The sequence below is a fragment of the Rhynchophorus ferrugineus genome, unplaced genomic scaffold (assembly GCF_030347505.1).
Source record: "Rhynchophorus ferrugineus isolate W39M unplaced genomic scaffold, kcgeb_rfMv2 rfM1, whole genome shotgun sequence".
In the NCBI taxonomy this organism is placed as follows: domain Eukaryota; kingdom Metazoa; phylum Arthropoda; class Insecta; order Coleoptera; family Curculionidae; genus Rhynchophorus; species Rhynchophorus ferrugineus.
The window spans coordinates 45,285,240-45,310,366 of record NW_027472580.1 but is presented as its reverse complement, the minus strand read 5'-3'; the positions used below and the strand labels follow the sequence as shown (position 1 = coordinate 45,310,366).

The 25,127-nt window shown below is 32.5% G+C and overlaps 3 protein-coding genes across 6 annotated transcripts in view; 1 reads left to right on the top strand and 2 right to left on the bottom strand.

The window, feature by feature from the left end:
• Nucleotides 1-25,127, top strand: part of LOC143206852 (extracellular serine/threonine protein CG31145) — a 558,035-nt gene that overhangs the window by 256,505 nt on the left and 276,403 nt on the right. The window lies entirely within an intron of this gene.
• Nucleotides 18,038-25,127, bottom strand: part of LOC143206854 (uncharacterized) — a 133,346-nt gene continuing 126,256 nt past the window's right edge. The window contains exons 1-2 of one of the 2 annotated variants that reach the window (XM_076419663.1): nucleotides 19,011-19,057; nucleotides 18,038-18,908 (exon numbers count right to left, since the gene is read on the bottom strand). In XM_076419663.1, the coding sequence (XP_076275778.1) occupies nucleotides 18,043-18,908; nucleotides 19,011-19,029 (885 nt within the window). In that variant the 5' untranslated portion in view covers nucleotides 19,030-19,057 and the 3' untranslated portion in view covers nucleotides 18,038-18,042. Of the gene's footprint in view, nucleotides 18,909-19,010; nucleotides 19,058-25,127 lie in introns of those variants that run through there. The other variant, XM_076419664.1, reaches the window with a different exon arrangement.
• Nucleotides 19,064-20,110, bottom strand: LOC143206855 (uncharacterized). Its single transcript, XM_076419666.1, has 2 exons — nucleotides 19,790-20,110; nucleotides 19,064-19,505 (listed from the first exon to the last, which is right to left on the bottom strand). Exons 1-2 carry the CDS (start codon nucleotides 20,039-20,041, stop codon nucleotides 19,113-19,115), a joined length of 645 nt encoding a protein of 214 aa, XP_076275781.1. The 5' UTR covers nucleotides 20,042-20,110; the 3' UTR covers nucleotides 19,064-19,112.

The window sequence follows — 25,127 nt, the reverse complement described above, 5'->3', positions numbered from 1 at the left end:
TAAAAGTCAGTTCAGTAAGCATCAGCATAAATTAGGGACCACTTATTTATTTTTATATTCGTAAGACAGGAGATATTTGACAGGAGGGGTGGTTCGATCATGTCTTATTTTGTAAGTACAAATAAATGTACTAAAATTTTTGTTTGTTTGAAAAATAAAAAGGGACACATACCAAATGCCTATTTTATTCTCTTTAGATCATGTGATAAGTGGTTCAGGTGAAACGAATTCCTATTTTTGCAATAGTCACACGTTTGAATCCTCATGGGATATGGTCGTAAATTTAGGTTTGTTTTTGTAATTGTCGTTGTCCATAAGGCAAGAGTCCAAAATCCGACAAGTAAGCAAATGGTTCCCGTTGCGCCAATAACCAGGCTGGATAAGATCGGATGTCTCCTGGGATTATCTCTAGGTTGGTCACTCACCAGTGCCATCAGTAGGCATGTTTCAGAGCCTGCATTAAACAGTACGTTAAGTCTAGATAAACCCTAGTTGGTAAAAGGTAGATTCTAAGATATAACAAAAATATTATAATATTGTAGGGGGTCTATCTATTCTTATTTTTCTTTACATAGGGGGAGGGCGGGGGATGCGTTAGAAACGTATAAGTGAGTAATGTTAACTCAATGATTTAACGTAATAAATGCATGGCACCTCAGACTATTTTTTTAGTGTTTGCGTCATATAATATCCTGAGTAAAGTTGAGTAATATTTCCATTTCAAGTGTTTTGAATGTACCAATTACATTGAACTGCCGGTACTTTAATATACGTTTTACTGATAATGTTTGGTGTTATATTTAAGGTCATAGCAATATAGAAATAGGAAATCATATAGGATATTTTTTAATTCGCATTGAATGATTTATATCATATTTAGCATAATATAATGAAAAATTAAGTGTATGTATATTTAACTTCATATTATTGGACTAATTAAACATTTTTTATTCATTTTCATTTTCAGTCAGTAAACTCTCAGAAGCAAACCGTCTTCCGACAAACTGAATTCCGACAAACAAAACAAATTATATAGAAAGAAAGAAAAAGAGCGAGAATTTTAAGAAAATTCAAAGCTAAATCTAAATATAATTTGAACAATGATGAAATATATAAATATATATTTAGAACAAATATACGATAGGGATTCAAACATAAACGGTAATTTTATCAAATAGATTTATTAGTCAATGGTATACACAAACTAAACATATTGCAAACATATTTGCAATATAGACACCTCCGTACTCTATACAATTTTGTCACTGATTTAGAAGCTTGAAATTCCTTCTTCATAAACAGTTTGAAGGCGTATTACCGCCAGCTGCGTAGATGCTCCTCTACTTCTTGATTGCTTACAAATATTTTGCGTCAAGTAATACTATCAAGGGCGCAAAAAAATTATCATAAGGTGACAAGTCAGGGCTATAAGGAGGGTGCTCGAGGGTTTCCCGGCGCATTTTTTTCCAATTTATTCCTTGGCAAAACCTGAAAACGTCACGAACACTTCCATAACTGATATCCAATTCTGATTAGATTTCGTCAACCTTTAACCGGCAATCATTTTGAGAAAGCTCTCGAAGAACAGGAATGTTGTCATTTGTGAGACTTGTTCGTGTAGTTCGAGACAGTGTAGCACCCCAAACTGTAGAACCGAGGACAAGTGCTACGTTTTACTGATAATGTTTGGTGTTATATTTAAGGTCATAACAATATAGAAGTAGGAAATCATATAGGATATTTTTTCATTCGTATTGAATGATTTACATCGTATTTAGCATAAAATAATGAAAAATTAAATGTATATATATTTAACATTATATTATTGGACTAATTAAACATTTTAATTTTTGTTATAATATAAAAATTGTCAAATGTCTATGCTCCATGTATTTTGGAAATATTTAATTCCACCTGGTTTAGCTACAAGGTTGAAAATGGCGTCTATAAATCAATTCTAGGCAAATAGTAAAGGTATGCAGAAAAATACAATATATCAAATACAATATATATATATATATATATATATATATATATGCAAAGAAAACACATGCAAAAAAACTAAAAGACCTTCTGTTGTCCTGTGTAAACTGTAAGTATTCGGCCTCTGTCTAGATTATTGAATGTGCTGCTGGACGAACAGAGGTCAATGATAGTGACAATGAAGAAGAGATATACTCCTTAATAGGTGTGATGATATCTCTAGCCAACCAATTTTAGTTGAGTTAATAACCCAATAATGATTACCGGCAGTTCCAACAATGTTACTATACCGAGTCTTAAATTTAGAGACATTCCGACAATATTCTTTGGGAAACCTCCTATTATGTATTTTGTTAATTGATGACAAGACAAATTTATCAAAATTGTTAGTAACTGCATCAGTATTTTAACTTTTAAACATTTTAATTAAGACGCTTATAGAAATAGAATAGGCTTACTAGGTAAGTTGAGAAGCATTTTGGATGCAGTTTTGGTCCCAGTAACAAGCGGTGTTTTTACAGAAAATGCCGACATAACATCGTCAATCTTATAAAAGCTTGTTGTTCATTGAATCCAAAGAAACAATTAAGAAAACATTTTAGAATCTGATTTTTGTATTAACGTTAAAAGAAAACTCTTGGTTCATCTAATATATAAAGTCTAACTAATTTTTTTGAAAACTGATTAAAAGACAAAAATGACTAAGAAACTGACCGAAGAATTTTTCAAGTCCCAGGCCATATTTACAAACTCTCGGCAGCGTACGACAATAAATTGACTTAAAACTAATCAGTTTCGAGGGTTTTGTGAAAATTTATATCTTATGACGTTATGTTACAAGCGAAATTACTTATTCAAAAATCCTACGGTATATTAAAACCCTACATATTAAATGATATGATCTTGCATGTGCTAATAATATGAATTATGTATACTACCAGAAGTTTAATTTTCATAAGCCTTTCTGATCTGAACGCAGCAATGTATAAAAAAGCTACAACGCTGATTTTGTATTCCTACTTTGGATTTTATTTTTTGTTTGGTACTAGTTTCTTTCATCTGCTAACTTCATTAACTTTCAGATTGTAGCGTAACGCTCCAGGCGTAAAATCCTCCGAGAATCTCGCATCTCCCAACAATATCAACTTTAATTACGATTTGAATATTCCAAGGTTTACATTAAAAATACGACCATCTTATTATATATTAATTATAGAATGAACCCTTATTTGTAGATAATTCTCTTTCTTTTAATTCAACGAATATATTTTTTTCGTATTTCAGACTAGTAATATATAGTCCGTTCAATAAAACAGTGAACTCAGGTCATCTGAATTGATGAGGTCAAAACGTCGCAATGTTGCCGCATGAACTCTGAGTTTTATTTCATTTTGGGTGTGACATACGACAACATTCTAAATAAAATAATTAAAGAAAAATAGTGGTATAAAATATAATTTATTTAAACATTATGGTACATCTAATGCATTTATTATCGAAGAACTTAAAACTACAATTAATTAGACAGTTATGATAGTTTGTACGTTAGAGTTGTATTCTATTACATTTACATTGAACTCTTCGGTACAGTGTTTCCTTGCAAATTCATTTTGATATCACTGTATTTCTCTTTAATTTGTTCTGTTACTACCTGTATAAAATTTTCTTGATAAAACTAGATTTAATCACTGCATTCTGCCTAATTAATGCATTTGACATATCTGCAAAAAGATTATTATTCTATCTCTACTCACACATTTTAAGCAAATGTTTATGTAAATTCTGAACAGTTACACACATATATGTGCATATGTGCACTTTCAATATTCTACAATAAGGTTTCCTACAGTTATCATATGTTAATTATATCCTACATTTGGTCACACATACCACACCGAAGGGGCTATTAACCATTCCTGTTTCCAGCATAAAGAAAAATATATCTGCAATGAACTTTTAAAAATGTTGTGGCTAATAAAACCTAATCAATTTTTATTACAACCTTTTTCAATAAATTTTTGTTGTCTTTTAAAAATTATAGTCTTTTAAGTAATGTCTGGCTGTTCCATTTGACCCCTTCGTGTGGAATCTTAACACTATTTAAATCCTATATTACCTAGTAATCTATGAAGGGATGCTCTACATCCCTCAGAGAGATATCTCTAAGCCTTCTATATTTCTATATACTTTTCAGATTAACAGTTTGCTGTGAAATAATTGTATTAAATTAAGTTTGTGATGAAAACAACTGCCCACTGTTTCTATATTTCATATATTTGATCTCTGATAAAGTTAACATCAAGCCGATCTTGATTCGTCATCCCCTTTATATAAGGACGATCTCTTTTCGGCGAATCTAAGATTATATTTTTAATTCTTTGAGATATATCAATGACCTTGTCCATATTAATATTGAGTGCACCTGCAAAACGCTAAAATATTTTCAAGAAAACCGCAGCAACTTAATAATTAACAGCAAAAATGCTTACCTCTTTACATAATTTTACCGCCAATTATTTACTCCATTATCTCGTGCCTGTTCGAAATAACTAATTCGCAATCTGTTCTGTCTGGCTTCGGCATTTCGAGTCAGAGTAATAATCACAAAATATACAGGCTTTCAATATCAATATTTAAATATTTTGTGGTAAAAATAAGCAGGGATATAAAATTTATCAAAATAGGCAGAGTATTCGGATAACGGTTACCGGTTTATAACCTGTAGTTATTATAATTAATATATTAAAGAATTTTGCAGACATTTGACAACCGGACAACTTTGGCAGGCTGATTCGGTTAGATATTCGAACTTAGCAGACAGCGTTTTATCTCTTTTTAAATAGACTAAAATAAGAAGTGTAAATCTAAAATAATTTGCGCCAGGCACATGTTGATGACCTGAGTTCACTGTTATTTTGAATAGACTATATTACTAAAAATTATTAGTGTAATATTTTAATTAATATTGCGGTATTATCTAAAATAAAGGGACAATAAAGTGAACAGTATATTTACCAACAATTCAGAAGCAGACAAATATATATATCATTCCATTCTAGATGGAGTATGGTAGGGAACTTCGAAATATGATCATCATTCATTTTACAGACGTGTTAGAGCCATGGCTCCATTCAGTTTTTAATATAATTTTCACTGGTGAAGTGATATTCAACGTGAACTGCCTAATATTTACATACAATCCGAAAAAATAGTTAAAAATGATAATATGGATAGGTGTCATAAAAAATATAATAAGGGTATGGTTAAGGACCACTGTTACTTAATTGATACATTAATACTTAACTAAATAATTAAAAATATATTTAAAGGTAGACTTTAAAGGTATTCATGTTGCGAAGCTATATGTAATTGCATCTATGAATATATTTAAAGAAGGCAACGAAGTGATAATAGAGGCTTGCAAGAACGATAGTTTCAATGATTTCGCTTATTTTAGATGATAATAGGAATTCAATGAAAACATTTATAATTAGAGCCACGGCAAAATAGGCTTTCGGATAAGAATTTTTTAACAATAAACTTGAATTATTTTTCATACACCTAACATATAAGTCGAAAAAATATTATAGGTAAAATACGGAATACGAGGGGGAATCAAATATAAACGCTAATTTTACTTTTATGCTCTAGTGCTCTTTAGTGTATGACGAGGGGGAAAATCGGTGTGGGTAGCAGCTGTGCTCGGTTCTGTCAACAGTACAGCCATGAATGAGTGTGCCCGAGATATCTTCGTCTGTTGCTCAACGCATCATAAAGTTCTTAACCAATGAAGTCGTTAAACCATCGGAAATTTATCATATTACACTCCCGAATCAAAAATGGTGAAGAAAGGATGAGAGCTGCCCAGTCAAAAGCAAAACCCGCCCCTCAGCCGGTAAAGTGCTTGCAACGGTTTTCTTTGGCTCAAGTGGAGTTTTACTTATTATTGATTTTCTTCACGATCAACGAACAGTGAATCCAGTTTACTATTCTGAGTTGTTACAGTCCACAACGAAGCAAACGACGGGATATGTTCATTCGAGACGTCATCATCTTTCACAACGCCAGGCCATACACCGCAGTTTTGAAGAGGAATAAATTAGAAGAAATGCGCTATGAGACCTTCGATCACCTCCCTTATAGCCCTAACTTGTCACCTTGTGATTATGTTTTGTTTGCTACCTTGAAAGTATCACTTGGAGGCAATAGATTTGAAAGCAATGAAAAAACAGATGTGTATATGCGCAATTGGCATACAAGTCGCCTTCAAACTTTTTATGAAGAAGGAATATTCAACCTTCCAAATCATTGAAAAAGTGTGTAGAGCACGGATGTGAAATATTTAGTTTGTGTATATTGATCAATAAAGTTATTTTAAAATATTACCGTTTATATTTGATTCCCGTTCGTATATTATTATATTTCAGTGAATTTACGCTTTGTTCTGTGAAATGTGACATCTCGTAGGCTTCTAAAGTGAGTGGAGGGTAGGTAAAATCCTCGGTGATCGTTTAGTGCGAGTGTATGTTACGAAAACACCTGAATTCGTCAACATTCCACGAATGACAGTATCTTCGGTGAAGACAGCATACACAAAATATAATAAAACATCACCGGCGAAAAAAATAGTGACCGAAATCCAAGGTTAGCTGACAGGGACCGACAAATATTAATACTTGCTTGTGTAATAATGTTTCCACAAAACAGTACGGCGGGAGTTCCATAAATCTAACACTCATGATTGCAAAACCCTTTATGACGGAAGCCAAGGCTAAGCTGCGAAAGAAGTTGTGCAATTATCATGAAACCTAGAATTTTAATGACTCAAAGAAACTGGTAGAATAGATGAAACATCATTTACATTGTTCTAAAAGCGACCGGGTTTATGTATGTACAACCACTAAAGAGTTCTACGGTCTACAATATATATAGTAGCTATATATACTCAGCTGCTCTTCTAATTCACATCACTGGCAATAACTGCAAATGAATATCTTGACATCTTCAATGAAGTTGTCACCATAACTAACATATTTCTTCCAAGTCTTGCGATATGCCAAGGTAATAATGCGTCCATACATACGACCAAAAAGGTTTATTCCTAGTTTGAGGAGCATCAGAATATCGTCAAACATCTGTCTTAGCCAGCGCAATGGCCAGACCTTAACATAATTGAACCATTATGGGGAGTTTCATAAAGTGAGTGAGGTTTAGGTTTCTATGGCCAACATAAATGAATCAATTGGCGGATATTTTGGTATAAGTATGGGACACCATTCCTTTGGAAGCTAAGAATTGCATCTGTTTTAAAAGTAAATAGTGACACCTTATTAAGGTATATATGGTAGTTTTTGTGTATATGTCAGGTTAATATTATTTTATCCATCCCGATGTTATATTTAATTATAAACATAAATTTACATCTATGTCATTGTGGGATTCAATACTAGGACTGCCAAAACAGTAAGCAGTAAGAGGGTCGGCTTCTGCACTACATACTACCACTGTACAACACTTTTAAAAATGAAAGTTTAAGAACTGAAATACTTTAAGACTAAAAATAACAGTTTTCTTTCTTTTTCTTCCATCTTTCTTTATCTTTTATAAAATAATTTTTGCGTTAAAACAATTATAATAAATACAACGTTTAATACTAATTTATGCTACTTCATTGAATTTCAATATCGAAATTACTAAAACATATTTATTGAAGACGCTGCCTCGCCGGGCTTAACTTTATATACCGATAATTATCGTTTAACCAGTGTACCTACAATTAACTAATACAAGGCCGCATTATCGAGCAATAAATTATACTTTGGCCTATACACTGCATCGTACAACTTTCACCTTCCGAATTTCGCCACTACGAGAGCTCACCACCGATAATTATAAAGCGTAGTAGGCGTTCCCCGGTTCCTAAGCCTCCTCGACGCATCATTACGGAGCATCCGAGTGCAAGACGCCTCTAATTTGCCGCCGGATCTCCGCTATTATTCAATATGAAAATTTAATTAGGGAATGTGCCGATCTGGGGGGTATTTACTGTCTCTGGTGTTGTACGCTTCTCGAGGGTACGTAAAATCCTTCCATAGATAGGTGGCAAAGAAATACTGCCTCAATCCTTTGACGGGCAAATTAGGTATAATTTGTAAATGTGAATTTGAAAATTATTATACATTATATTAAAATATTAAATATTATTATTTAGGTTTTGAATCATTTTTAGTGTTTGAAAACAAAAACTTTTAATTAACTTTGTATTTATTTGATTTAAATGATAAGAAAAGGAGCTCCAATAACGCAGGTTCATATTCACTAATGTTAATCTTACTCTAATGTAAACGAGACGAGGTAAACGGCTTGTTAGTAATTGACTACATTTTGCTATCGACTGTTTCACTCATACTTTTAGTTACTATTTTTGCTTCTACTAGTTTCATTCGACTGATTTGTAACGTTCGAGCTCTGTCGTCCTAGGCGCGACTTTGACAAAAATGTACCCAATTTATACTTATAGATTTATATGTAATATATGTAGTTTTATGATTTTTTTGATGGTATGCTTGTAACTAATGATATATTGTATATTAATATTATAGCATTTTGGTACTATTGTCTGTAGATTATTAATGTAATGGGGCAAAAAATATATAATTGGGAAAAAGATTAAAATTGGGAATGATAAATAGTAAAAAAATTTGACTGTTTTTATGGCAATAATAGGTAATATTTCAATAACTCTCTCGATTTTTGTTAAAAATATTTCCGTTCAATAATAAATAAAGCATTTATAGTATTTCATTGAGATCATTTTTAATTATATCATGGATCAGTTCCTTTTTCAAAGATTAGGTATATGTTTAATTTTTATATAGTATATATGGTTATTGTACATCTTTACTTTTTAGATTTTATTTCAGTTCTATTGTATTGTCTATATTTATTATAGTATATTACTTAAAAATTACAATTAACACACTAAAATGCAATAAAATATTTGTGGGGTATTTTCAAATAGCATAGACAAATTCCATTCCTTGTTACAGGTCCACAGAAAATTCAAATATAAAAGTTAAAGTAATTCTACCTCATTTAAAATTAAATTATAAATTGCATGTTATGTATTATTATTATAATAGAAATCAGTAATTATTTTTTTTCCTTTTTTTTTAAAGTTAGTTCGTGAAGGAATTTATATATCTTCGTCTCGCTTATACTACCGTTGGAAAATATAACTTACATATAAAATTAACTGCCCCAAGCAATTATCTCCGTCCTTTCCTGTCTCACAATTTATACAGGAAAGGATTCGTACGAACTGAAAAAAAAGATAGTTGAACTGACATTTGAAAATATTAATTACTATTTTCAGTCGATAGTTCCCAACGCTACCTGTTAGTAGCTTCTCCAATTCCGAGTTCTCAAATTTCATTACTGATCCAAGGCACTACAAGATACTGACTCTAATACTTATATAATGATTTGATCTGACACCGTTCCCAGCATGTTCATTCATTATCATTATACGCGCTTCAGCAGCAATTAATGAAATTTTTGGACAGTTAAAGGCAAAATACAAAACTTCCCGGTACTTGTTGGGTTTGCAGTCATGTTTACAAACTTAGAAATATGTTTACACTGAAATATGGATTGATATTGAGTATAAAATTATATTACAATAATATGAATAAAATAATATGCACACCTGTTAAGCTACCATTTTCTCTTAAAATAGCTGAAATTTAATAGTGTATATAGCGGAATAGTGTATGAATAGTTTCCAAGTGATCTCCAAAACCTCCCATAAAGATTTAATTATTTTGTGGTCTGGCGACTATGCTCGCTAATGAATGTGTTTGACGATATTCTAATGCTTCTCAGACCAAGACTGAACCGTTTTCGCTGTACGTTTGAGCGCTTTATTATCTTGGAATAAGCAGTGTTTGGCAGCAATATGCTAGTTATATTTAGAACTTGTATACCACGATATTATCGCCCAAATCATAACAGAAGCTCTCTCATACGAAGATTCACTGTTGTAACTGCAACTCTTCCGTGAAGGTTAGCTTTGTGTAGCTCACCCTACTGTTTTTATCGAAACAGTATTATTCAAGTGAGTGTTGAGTTCTCTTGCTACTTTTACCGCAGTTGTTTTAAGTTTCTGACCGGGCAAAATGTACAATCCTTTTCAATGCTTTTCAGTATATGTTAGTAAATTTTCGGTTTCGCCTACTATTGATCTCACACTATCGCTCCTGAACCGTTAAACAATATTTGAGAGATCACATATTTCACAGATCATTGGTTTTAAGCGTCACAGAACAAAGTGATTAATGCACTGAAATATAACCTACAAGACTACAAGGCATGAAAATTGAGCAATAAATACTCGCCGCATTATTTATATACACAGAAGCAGTTTTTTCAACACGTAACAAAATATACTAAATTGCATGGTATTCATGTTTCCTATCCCCCGTACATCTAGCTGAAAATAATATTAAAACCATCTACTGTATATATAATCTCTCTAATTCCTTTTCATAATTTTGAGTCCGCGATTTAAATGGGCCATTCTTAATAAAATGATGGGTTTCAGTTTGCATCCCCGAAAACAATACCACCAATATATAATAACTTTATCCTAACAATAAAAAAGTTCTACGTGTAGATTCTTTTATTATAACAGGTCAGTTAAAAAGTCCCCGGCCTACCATCGTAAAACATATTTTTTTGCCAAAATTAGTTTCAAGCGGTCCAATAACGCTATGTAATAGTCGATGTTGATGATGTACACGTTCAGTTGATATCTTTAGAGTGTCTGCTATTTCATTCAATTTCAATTTACGGTCATTCAAAATTATTTTGTGGATTTTTTAAATGTTTTCGTCGGTAACCTCTTTTGAGCGTCTACTACGTTCACCGTCTTCGGTGCTCATTTCACCACGTCTAAACTCAGCATACCAATCCTTGATGGTTGATTTTCCTGGGGCAGTGTCCGGAAACTCGGCATTAAGCCAAGTTTTTGTGTTTTTCCCTTTAAAAATCAATATTTTATCAACACGCGAAAATCCTTTTTATCCATTTTTTCACAATAACAAAAGTTTCTTCACTTAAAGTGCTATAATTCACAAACTAATGACCCGACAGCTGTCAAATTCATACACGCATCTTTTGAGCGTTAGGGCTAACTAAAATACATATGGATTTAATTCTAGTAGCGCCATCTATGTGGCTGGTCGGAGACTTTTCAATTGGCCTGTTACGTTTGATTATAAAATTTAAATATTTTCATGAGGTTTGTCATTTATTTCAAACATTTTAATACATTAAGTGAAACCATTTTTGAAAATACCTTATTTGGTTATCAGAAATAAACCATACCACCTGACTACTGTTTAATTAAATTTAAAGCACGTATTTAAGTTAAACGTACATTTAAGAATTTTTAGTAATTGAAAACGGGGTCACTTTCTTGAGCCCTCAAAATATATTGAGGCTAACAAAAAATTAATGATAGGAATATGTCGATGGTTTTCTTAATGTTACATGTTTTCTAATATTTCAATTATAAAAGAAATTACCACCTAAATATTAATATAACTGAACCTTTGATCATAACTACATTATTAATACATATGTTATAAGACGTAACTATGTTTAATTAAACAATGTATTACGTTAAAGAAGAATGGAAAAACTCTTCGGCGTAGATATGTTTTCTTTTAATTTACTCTATTTTCTTTTGATCAGTGATAATACTTATTAAATATGTTCCCAGTTAATGGTAAAATTTATTGTGAAAAATAGTAAGTAAAAGTTAGTAAAGTCAATTTTATAATTTGTTGATATAGTTTTTTAAAGTTTGAGATCATTTTGGTTTTTATTCACTAATATATGAAAGCGATTAATGTTTATTACGACTCTTTTAGAATTGTATTTTCATTAGAAATAAATATTCTCTTTTCATGGTACATATTTCTGTCGTCTTCTGATAACTGTAGCATTAAACTGTGAAGGCTTTTGAGGCATTTTTAATTTTTTTTATATACAAAAACTAGTTCATGTCATCGAAAGGTTAAAGACAACTACAATACTTCATTTTATTATACTATTATATTGTAGCAATAAATTATTTACCATTTACCAACCATTATTTATCACTTGTTACAATATAATCTCTATATTTATACTTCTATTAAGATTCGCATTAACTTTTCTCAATATATTTAGAAAAGTAATTTGGAAAGCTGATAAATAGTTTTACGTATAGTAATTGTAGTTTTAATTAGTTAGAATTAATTACGATCAATTTATATATAATATGAAATCGATATAGTATTCTTGGTAATCAATGCTTGACTCATTTTTAACATTCCAAACATTTTGATTTGTGTAATTGCCACCAGATATAATTACTAGCACCAGTAGAGAGGAAACTTGCCGAAGTAAATATTGGTACTTAATGAATATAATTACACCAAACATGTTTATAGTTTCAATATCGGCCACAATCAAATGCGAGGCTAATATCCATTAAACGGATAAATAGTGTGAAAACTTAAATTTCCTCTATCAGATCAGGAAATTATTTTTCAGACAATGGAAATTGGCATAGTACCAATTAAAATCTGTACAGAGCGTGGGTACATTCGGCGATTTAACCAGTGTGATTTTGTTCGATAATACTCAATGTGTATCGATTATTACGATAGCCAACGACGTAATGGATGTTTCATTAAATTTCATTCTAACTTGTGTCATTTAATTTCCTGCTTTGCATAACAGTAGTTTTAGTTTACGGTGCTATTATAAATTTGTGTTGTAACATAACATATAAAGTAATAGAGACTTTTTAAAAATAAGTATACATTTTAATTATTAAATATTTTAGTATGATAAATAATGTATACGAAGATGGGAATAGGGTTAAGAAACATGTAGAAGGGGGTTTGGTAAAATTTAAAGATGTTTAGTTCAAGTATTTTAACGGCCCAACATCAGATAGCTCTTTTGCTGATAAAATGATGTATCTAAATATGCAGAAATAACAGAGTAGTTTAAATGTGGACAAATAATCTTTCTCTTATTTGGTCAACAATGACCAAAAATGCACTATCAGTAAACAAAACCGCGTAGATATAAGTCCGGAATGGAAGATCATCAGCCTCAAAAAATATTTTAGATCAGTCTAGCAATCTTTGGGATTCACCATCAATAGGATTGCTACAGCAGCAGCGGGTTAGTTAAGAGGTAATCGGTCAATTGAAACGTCCCCGACCTGACATACAGATGGCGCTACTAGAATTAAATCCATATGTTTTTTTAGTTAGTCCTAACCCTCAAAAGATGCGTGTATAAATTTGACAGCTATCGGATCATTAGTTTGTGAATTATAGCATTTTGAGTGAAGCAACTTTTGTTATTGTGAAAAAAAAATGAATAAAAAGGAATTTCGCGTGTTGATAAAATATTGCTTTTTGAAGAGAAAAAATACAGTTGAAGCAAAAACTTGGCTTGATGCCGAGTTTCCGGACACACTTTCCTAGACGTGGTGAAATGAACACCGAAGACGGTGTGGACGCCCAAAGGAGGTTGTTACCGAGGAAAACATTAAAAAAATATACAAAATGATTTTGAATGACCTTAAATTGAAATTGAATGAAATAGCAGACATTCTAAAGATATCAACTGAACGTGTATATCATATCATTCAAAAATATTTGGGCATAACAAAGCTCTGTGCAAAGTGGGTGCCGCGCTTTTGACCAAAAACAACATTATGTTGATGATTCGGAGTAGTGTTTGAAGATGATCAAGCGTAATAAACCCGAGTTTTTGCATCGATATATCATTTCACTCCAAAGTCCAATCGAATCATCCGAATGGACTGGAAGAGTGGGAAAACGCAACACTCTGCTGCCAAGGTTATGGCGTCTGTATTTTGGGATGCGCATGGAATAGTTTTCATTGACTACCTTGGAAAAGGAAAGACCATCAACAGCGACTATTACCTGGCGTTATTGGACCGTTTATAGGACGAAATCGCCGAAAAACGATCGTATTTGAAGAAAAAGAAAGTGCTGCTTCACCAAGACAATACACCGTGTCACAAGTCAGTGAAAACGATGGCAAAAATCCATGAATTGGGTTTCGAATTGCTTCCTTATGCACCGTATTCTCCATATCTGGCCCCCAGCAACTCTTTCCTGTTATCAGATCTGAAAAGAATGCCGGCTGGGAAGAAATTTTGGTCGAATGAAGAGGTGATCGCCGAAACTGAGGCCTATTTTGAAGCAAAGGAAAAATCGTACTACAAAAGTGGTATCGAAAAGTCGCTATAATCAGTGTATATTAAAAAAACTAATTTGGCCAAAAAAATGTGTTTTTGCTATGGTAGGCCGGGGACTTTTCAACTGACCTGTTACAAATTCTCTACGAACTTAATTCGGTCGTTAACTATCTATAGTCAATATTATGCATTATGAAAATCATATTTTTTCTCACCATATTTTCCTAATAGTATACGACTATATTTCTTTTTATGAAACCCCTGTATTTTTATTGTGTCATAAATCATCTACTTTGATTAATAACACATACGTTGTTATACTTTAATGTGTTAAATTATGATGAATATAAAAATTTGAATCGATGGTTTGTCCAAGTTAAAAGAACACATGCTCAATAATTCTTTTCCTACCCCACCAAGCGGTTATTGCCACCTTCCTCGATGAATATGAATATGTGTTTTTCAATCTTTTATGAATATTTTTCAGATGATGATGATTTATCGCACGTAATTCAGTTTTAATCGCTCGTAACTATTAATATTCTTTAAAAATGGCTACATTTAATTTTATTTTCTCAGTTTTAGTCACAATGACTTTCATTCATGTGTTCATGTTTTTTATTCATGTTTCGTCATTGATCTTCTGGGGATATCGAGTTTATGTACACAGTTAAAACGGTTTCGTGATAGATGTTTAGTTAAGTAGCGACATCATAAGATGAAAGGTGTCAGGTCTCCTCAATATGTCTTAGGATTTCATAAACTTCTTTAGTGATTGAGCGCCCAGCGCGAGGTTTGTACCGTTCTACCGTGCTGGTGGACCGAAAAAGATTGAAAATACGGAATTGCAACAGTTATTGCGTGACGATCCAAAAGAAACTCATAAGGAATTGGCAGAAAAATTAAATGTGAACCGAGACGCAACTTCTGAGCAGTGACAAAGATGGTATGATGGGTGCCACATGAAGTGAATAACAGATAATTGGAAAAACTGCTAGTTAAAATGTATGAGATGATATTTCTGCATCCGATAGTAACTGGCAATGGAGACTGGATCTCTCATCGACTCAAAGACCCATTATTTTGTTTCACAAAACCATGTTTTGTGTCTGGTGAGACCAGGTTGCTGTCATACAACAAACTGTTGAAACCTGGAGGAAGAGTAAATTCTGATCGCTACAGAAACCAATAATAAATAATTTCGCATCGATGGGGCAAGCGCTTGCAGAGTATTGTGACTGTCGTTCACTTTACTTCATACACATATCACCATAAACACAACACAATTTTCGATAACCCTGTACTGTGTTTTTCTCTTTTTCGGAAGTAAAAAGTAAAATATAATGAAAATGATCTTCTAGAATCTATATTTTCAAAATGCAATTTTTGATTGAAATTCTATGTACTATTATAGTGCAACATTAAAGCTATCTATTAGAAGAAACCAAAATTATCACTTGGTAGTAGTTTAAATAATATTGTAAATTGATAAATAGGTTTAGGTAGGTATTAAGCTAAATGGTGTGTATATAGAAGAAAATACGTAAAATACGTGTAGTAGATAGGTTAAATAAGGTTTTTATTTATTTTTATTTACTTACTAGCTGACCCGACAGACTTCGTCCTGTCAAAAAGATTTGTAATGTGGCAGTTTTTGTGCCTACGTATTTTAAAAAATTCTCCTGAACAGAACCATCACCCTGGTGATAGGGCGTTGTGAATAAAAAATAATTAAATAAAACATATATAAGGATTGAAAAGTAAGTAATCGCTTTATTGTTAATCATGTGAATCATAATTATTATTATTACTATCATTATATTGCTTTGTGGTATACGATGTTTTTTGTTTGATTACCTGGCGCATAGATAAACAAATCTGATGGTTTTCCAACACGGGAACAGGCAACATACAATTGACCATGTGAGAAACATGGGTTTTCTAGATTAATACCACAAACACTTAATGATTGCCCCTGGGACTTGTTTATAGTCATAGCAAAAGCAAGCCGTCAACATGTCTATAGGAAATTTGCCATTACCAATGTCAATGAGTTGTTTAGAGAATATGTTTCCAGATTGGTCATTTTGCAACTCGACACGCATATTCTTGCTTAAATGAAGTACTTTAACATGTTTCCACAAATTGGAGGACTTTAGACATGCATTGAGTTCATCAGCTGGCGTTGATCGTGGAATCACTGGCAATGTTTGACGAAAATCTCCTGCTAATAAAATCATTGCACCACCAAATCGGTTATTATTGCTACGTAGATCTTTTAAGGTTCTGTCTAAAGCCTCCAAAGATTTTTTATGTGCCATCATCATCGTGCATTCATCCCAAACAATCAATTTACATTGCTGCAAAACCTTTGCCATTGCAGAGTTCTTCGAAACGTTGCAGGTTGGAGTTTCATTGCTTTGCATATTTAATGGCAATTTTAGTGCTGAATGGGCTGTTCGACCACCTTCAAGCAAAGTTGCTGCGATTCCCGACGAAGCGAGTGCAAGTGCAATTTTATTTTGTGAGCGAATTGTTGCTAATATTAATGAAATAAAAAAAGTTTTTCCTGTACCACCAGGTGCATCTAAGAAATAAATCCCTCCAGTTTCATCATTTGTTACTTTCATAAGAGTTTCAAATACATACTTCTGTTGTTCATTTAACAGTGGAAGATTTGTTTGAATTTATTCTTTCAAAGCGTTGAGATCATACAGTCTTTCTCGATGCAACTCTTGGTTAAAAGCGTCATGCATTGGACGATTGGGCGCGGTCAGGCCTAATTGAATTAATAGTTTGTTTGACATTATCAAGCACATGTCCTCAATTGAAATCAATGCTTCATTGTAAATTTCTTCACAGATTTGTATATTTGGATTTCCCATTCTATTCCGTATTTGATACAAAATATCATCACACATATAATATTTGTACTTCATCCACAAATCAATTGGGTTTGATGGGAAGCATGTAGATATGATTATAGAAAACAATGTTCGTATTTGATGAGTGTGTGATGATATTACAGCATCATTGAGAGTTTGATCCCAATGAGCGTCATTTTCAAGCAATTGCAAACGTTGACAGGCTTCTCTGTAGGATCCACACAATTCACCATCAACAGTTCGTAACTGTTGGAATGATGTTGGGCCACGTATATTGACTAATAGCAGTCGTAAATAAAAACATTCATCATTGCTTGGATGTACTGAATAAATCCGGCCAATCGCATCGGTGGAATATACATCTGTATATCCTGGAACTGGTTTTCCTTGTTTCCGTCGTATAAATCTCCTTGAGGATTGATTCCAGGTATAATATTTTGGCATTTCAGAATATAGCAATGTTTGTGCGAAATCATCGTTTTGGCATGTCTCAAAAAAACTGGTTAATGTAGTAGATGGTGGCTGAGCAGCTCTTTGTACTGCGTTCTGTGCTGTAAAATACACTCTTTGTCCATTTTCTAAATGCACAGCTAAGTGAACAACAGAAGGGTGTCTCTCATGAATAGGAAAAGAAAATATTCGCCAAACTGCTTCATTACTACTGCCATAGCGGCCCATTTGGTATTGGGTAACTTCATCATTAGAATTCTCTGCACCAATTCCAATCACAGCCATATCACTCCCTTTGGTTACATATTTGCAAATGTATTTAATCGATTTCACTGAATGGCAAGATTCAACGTTGATGTGTGCTTTGAATGTCTTTGATAAAATGGGTGAATATGGAACAATCCAACGATTATCTATTTCAATATCTTGTTAATTTAATTTGACAATTGTTGATTTTCCATTGTCTGCTGTCGATCTGCGACGATACAATGGATAACCGTCATTACCAGTAATTGTTTCCGATATTAATGTCCGTGGATATCGTTTTGAACATTTACCATCCATCATACACGGTGAATTTTGATTAAGAGTTCCACAGGGACCATGTATCATGTTTTTGATAACTACCTCATGCAATCCAGGATCTACTTGTACATTAGGGATTTCAGCTGATATCACTGCATCAACTTCATTTGGCCTTATCTTTTCAACCAACCAAATCAAAATGTGTGCATGTGGCAATCCTCGTTTCTGCCACTCCACAGAATACATCCAGCAGCGTGTCTCACCAAACACATTATGTTTTACGATGAAATTCATTAAAGATTTCAACTTTTGTCTAAAGACTCTGGCTGTAATATCATGACGATCAATGGATGATTTCCCAGGTAATAACTCCTGCTTAATTTCTATCCATTGCGGATTGCATGTAAATGTGATGAACAAATCTGCTGTACCATAATGACGAACATACGACATGGCATCTTGAGCATATTCGTGCATATGCCGAGGGCTTCCGATGTATGTTGCTGGAAGAATAGTCATCCGACCGACATTCTGTGCATTTCCATCAGTATTAATCGCATCTCGAAGGTGAATATACTCTTCAGATCGGAGTTTGGTTTGATTCAACCTGATGAATGTTAATCTCTCCGTTTCAATTTTAACATACATGTCATCAACATATTTGTGATATAATCGCCGACATTTCAATATGTGATTATCTGCATTTTCCCGAATCATTAGGCGGTATGAATAATAGTTCATTGAACTGACTTTTTTGTTGGTTTCAGAACCTGTAAACAGATTTTGTTTTAATAACATTCAAATATAAAATTAAAATACATAATATAGTGACTGAGATATTATCGCCATAGCTAAACTAATATTTTAGTTACCTGTAATGGGATTTATCATTTTTATTGATAAATCGTAGCCATCTTCACCTCGCCAAAATATAATGGGATATTGCAGTGCATCATATGAGCGGTGTGTTTCCTTTATAGGTTGTAATTGAAAATTCCGACGATGTAAAAAATATCACGGGATTCCAAGTTTTCTCCAACTACAACGATAGCAACTTCATCAATAGTTGGTGCATTAAAACGTCTTGTATGTTGACCTGCAGGTGTTTTATCAGCTCTGATTACAATTTTGTGATTATCGGATGGCATCAGATCCAGGGCAGTTTTAAACAATATAATCAATTGATTGTGTTGATGAAATAAAGTTTGTAATTGTTCTACAATAGACCTTTTTACTAAATTGTTATGTGCACAACGCAGATCAATTTCTTGTGGTGAATTGCCCATAAAATAAATTTGCAGGAATTTGTTGTCGCTATCTGACACTGGTAACAGTGAACCTGCTCTGTGATATATTTGCCCTTGTATCTGTAAATAAAAAAAATATTATGGTGTGGTATAAATTAATGGATTGTCAATGATCAAACTTAAATAATATTTGATCTTAAAAAGTATATATTTAGTTTTAACTAATATCTATCAAATATAAAATATAATAAAAGTGTCACTGAAACTGAATCACCATATAATATGATGACTAAGTGATATATTTCGTAATGATTAAGAAATTGAAGATTAGTAACACATCTTAACTTTGGTGACAGAAAATTTTGTTCGCTAAAATAATTATGAGTAACTGCTATAATACATACCTTGAAAGTTGGCATAAAATTTTCCCGAACTGCATTTGTTGCCCCAAATGAAGTCATTTGAAAGCAATTGTTATATTGTTGAATATGTGTCAAAAAGTGTATAGAATCTGTTCCTATTCCTGAAACCAATGAGTACAATGGTTCTGGTGGTGGATCCAATTGTATCAATTTCACTTTACCATTTGCGCAACACAATCCATTGGCTTCGTTTTTGTATTTTAATGCCTTACAGTGTGAGCAAACCAAGTTCATAGAACCAATAACAACACATTGGTAGTTACTGTAGTCAATTGACACATCGTAACTGAAAGCAGCTGGATTCAAACTTGCGCGATTATTAGTTGAATGTCGCGCTCGCGCTTCACGCGTTTGTGATATCCGAATTCTTTCACGTTCATTTCCGTCGTCACGTTCTTGTGCAGTACGATTAGATCGGTAATTAGCTTGGTTTATAGCATTTCTGGTTCTTCTACCTAAATTGCTTCGTCTTATAGGAGGCATATCAAATATAAATTATTTTTTCACTAATCACGAACTAAACAAACACTAACTAACTAAACACTCTGCACAAAACACGATATACGAATTTGTTTCGTGTATCACTTGACAATTCATCTGTCATCTGTCAAAAGTCATCTGTAACAGACAACTTTTTTTTTTAAATTTGATATGACTTGAACTCAAATCCTTTTAAGCCGTACGAATTGTTTTATTTATTTAAAATTTGAATTAAATTTTAAACAAATAAAAAATTTTAAATAAATAAAACAATTCGTACGGATTAAAAGGATTTGAGTTCAAGTCATATCAAATTTAAAAAAAAAAAGTTGTCTGTTACAGATGACTTTTGACAGATGACAGATGAATTGTCAACTGATACACGAAACAAATTCAAACAAAAAGAGCTATTTTTAGGGTTTTTCCAGCAATAATTCTAATTTTTCTCGCCGTAAAAACCATCCCTGAACTTCAACGAACATTTTAAAAAAAGATTTGGCCAAATTGGTCCAGGCGTTGTTGAGTTATGCGCTTAGGAACATATTTTGCGATTCATTTTTATATATAAGATTACAACAATTATTATACACATATTTTATTTTAAAACTTTTCTTTTGTGTTAAAAATCTAAGTTTGATTATTTTTTACTATTTATTGAATTCCTTATTTATTTTTTTGTAGGTTTAAGTCGGTTAAAATTTTTTGTTAAAAATATTATTTACGTTAAGTTAGATATTTACTCAAAACATTGCGCAGTTATTTTAATAGAAATTAAAAGCCCCTGAGAGGCAAAAAAGTAGTAAAGCAAAAAGTAATAAAGAAACAATGATTGAAAATAAGGAATGCTTGATGAATCCATGACCTCCGCGTGTGAGCTCAACGTTCTAACTATTACACCATACAAACAGTTGTTATAACATTTCTACGACGTCTTATATGAAATGTTTAGTGCTTAAAAAGCAAACTGACTGATCTTTACACTGAACTACTTCCGATTTTTCCTCATATCAGTTCAGCAATAAAATTATACACCGATATCTGATTATTTTAGATAAAAAATGTGTAAAAACATTGTACGTGCCTTTGAAACTTGAGGTTTTCCTCCTATTTCCTCCCCTTCCTGCTAACCCATCCTAACTTCTTTTCCAATGGGACCACCTCGAAAGAGCGCTCTTTCGAATAAAAAAAAAAGGATTTTGGAAATCGGTCTATAATTGACGGAAAAATCGGCGAACATACATTAAAAAAAAAGATACAGCCGAATATAGAACCTTCTCCTTTTTTTAACTCGGTTAATAAATAACAGTGATAATTGAGAAAATACAACAACAGTATCATTCTCGGTTCAACTAAAGGGTACCTTACATGGCAATTATAAACAATTAACGAATACTAACTGTAAATACTCGTTTCCCAGGCTTAATCGCAGATCCTGGTCCTTGTCTGACCCACAAATGGGCCCCCGTTGTTACGGTTACCGGTCAGATACGTGGTAGTAATTCAAGGCAAACAAGGGGTGACATAGTTGCGTTTCAGGGGTGTCTTGAATCCCTCGGGCCGTAACGCCAGCAAATCAAACGATCGCCGGGTAAGGTCCCGAACACCCACTATCACACCTTGCTGCCAATGCATATGGATCGGAGGGTTTTACCCTTTTTTTATCGGTATTCTAGTCTAATGATTATTTTTTATCGGTTTTTTAGTTCTCGAATAAACCTTATTTGAAGTTCATTTATCTTGTATTATCACTTGTAATTGAAATTTTTCCAATGGGCTCACTATTTATTTTTCCATGATAGATTTGGTGAAAAACAAGTTGTAGCCTGATCACCCTGAGATAAGCTGGTGATATTATAATACTTATAGCAAAAAGTACTTTCAAATGTTCAATTGGTTGTATTTTATAATAAGCTATTTATGATATGCTTGCATGTATTTTAGTCAGAATCTATTGGTTAAAATATGATTTATCAAAGGAATAAACTGTTAAACAACCCAATCTCTATTGGTAACAATTAAATTCAATGATTTTAATATCAATTCACGTAAAACAGTACTTTTTTATTTAAAATTATTGAGTTCTTTGGTGTATATAGGACATGCGGAATTCAACTATGGGGCGCAGCAAGCAACAGAAATATTGGAGTATTAGAAATATTCCAGAACAAAGCATTAATAGACATGCTCAGTATTACCCAAAGCATTATAAATAGCTACATATATTTAGATTTCAATATGAGAACAATGAAGCAGGATATAATTCAGCATAACATGAAATATCAAAGGAAACTGACACAATATACAAACGATTTTTACTTTGGTAACATTGGCGCTGAGTGCTGTAGGAGGACAACAGTATGCAATGCGGAAGAGATGTTACATCCCCAGTCACAACAATAGATTCACGTAAAGGGTTGCTAGAGGAGCGGTGCCTACATATAGAAACTCTCCTATAAATAAAAACAAAAAAGAAGCAGTCCAACTTCACACGTTTTGAGACAAATTTCCTTCGTGCAGAATAGAGAAGAAAAAAATTTGCTCCATCGAATATCTTAAATATCAAAAAACTTATGATGTTGTTATTCCGTCATATCCCAATCGATTTCAACGTTTTCAAAGTTTTATTTTTTGGTGATTTTGATTGCAAGAGCCTGTACAACCCAAAACGTCGAGGACAATGAATTATTTTTTATTGAACGAAAATCTAGCTTAACCTATCAAAGAATTTTCAGAGAGCTTAGAAGTTGATGTGACCAGAAAGATTAAAAAAAAAGGAAAAATTACTAACCACACGAATTGACTGATAATACAATTTCAAACCATTTCAACGCAGCGTATTGCCGGTGGTGGAATGATTAAGGATCCTATTGTTGCGATAGTCGCGGGCTCGAATTCTGCTGGGACATGGATGTGTTTTGTGACTGTAATTGTAAATGTCTTTATAGGCAACAGCAGAATAAATCCGACAAGGAATAACCATCCTAGTCACGCCAGTAACCAGGCTGGGTAAGACCGGATGTGTTCTGAGATGGTCTCTAAGTAGGTCACTAGCTAGTTGGTCAGGCTAAATGCCGTGGACTGTGGCCGTGTATTCAAGGACGCTGAAGTAATATAATAAAGTCTTGCTAACAGACTCAACAGAATTAAACTGTTATAACAGATATGTGCCGACATGAACTGAAAAAAGAGACAAATGAGATTAAAGTAGCATACTAAAAATATTTTGAGAAGTTTTTGAAATTGTGTTACTGTACGCTACAACAACAACTTTCATTTAACTCATCCTCAGTCGTACACTATATGTGACGAATTAACATCCGCAGTTCGACACCACTTTACTAAAACAACTACAACTAGCCACTCGAAACCATGACAAATTTTAACCCTAATGAAAGGGCGTGCCTTTTCTGGGACCGTGTCGATTCTCGCATTTTAATTGATATTTGATTAGACCCGATTAGACCTTCAATCCTAGTTCTGGTTGATTAACTTTGGTCGTAATTTCTCTAACAATTCGTAGTCGTACTAACGGTATTAAATATGTTAAGAGATCGGAACAGTCCATTTGAATCGTTAATAAGGAATAAATTAAAAAATGACTTTTGTGTTAGTGTTGTAGATTGTGTAAAATAATGACTTTATTGTAGTTATTAAGATTTTATTGTTATTCTTAATAACAGACCTATTTCAATAAATATTTTAGACAACAAACGATTACATATCTGTTTTCGCACAAAATATAGAATCACTCTTTCTCTTATCCTTTTATCTCTTTCGTTTTTATTGATGAATTAATTAAAATTAAATCCCAAAAACAAACTTTATATTATATATAGTTGTTTCCGGATATACGTAATAGTTATAATTTTGTAGAAATATATTCTTGTTGCTAAATACAAATTACGATAAAAAATAAGTATTCGAAATTTACTCGATTTAAACCATTTCTTTTCTTTTAAACCATTTTATCACATTTCAAAATAACAGTACGTTAATATTTTCGATTTAATTTCGTTACTAAATTACTAATATCCGGAAATATATTGTTTCTACATTTGGGATATTATCGTTTTTAATATAATTAAACAACTGTATAATAACTAATCAATGAATTGTAATTATTACTAGAAATGATTTGGATTTTTGTGTTAATTATTGCAAACGCTTAATTTTGAAATTTAATTTAAACGTTGTCGAAAATTAAAACATATTTTAATTATCTATGTTATTTATTAGCTCAAAATGTAAACGTAAATTATATTTTGATTCATAAGAGCTAACTTGAGTCTGTTTTGTGTTTGTCTACATACAATTGTTTATATTTTCAAAATACCAGGTTGTTAAATATTTGGTGGTTGCATGTATTCTTTTAATTTTTTCATTCTAGAAAAGTACTTATTGAGAAATTTGTACAATCGGTTTGAGCCGCTCGCCATTCATTACAGCTTGCTGATTCCATCATATAGCAAGACTTCATAACTAAATTTATTCCGCTTTGGTTTCGATATGGATAGTTGCCCTGAAATAACCTATGAGTTCTTGCGCGTAGGTTTGTCAAAATAGATCCAGTTATCGTCACCAATCACAATCCAACTATCTTTTTTGGATGTTAAAAGTATTATTTATATATACTATAAAGTATTTATTAGTAGCTAATATTTAAAGCTCATCATTTTACATTAAAACATTTTATTTCAAGTAATGTCTATATGCTGGTTTCTATTTTTTATTTTAGAAAGTATATGACTTAATTAATATTCAGTGATGTACCGTATATGATAAATAATTTTATATCTTTTTGTTTCTGTAATTAAATGAATAAATTCGCATACGTCCCCAA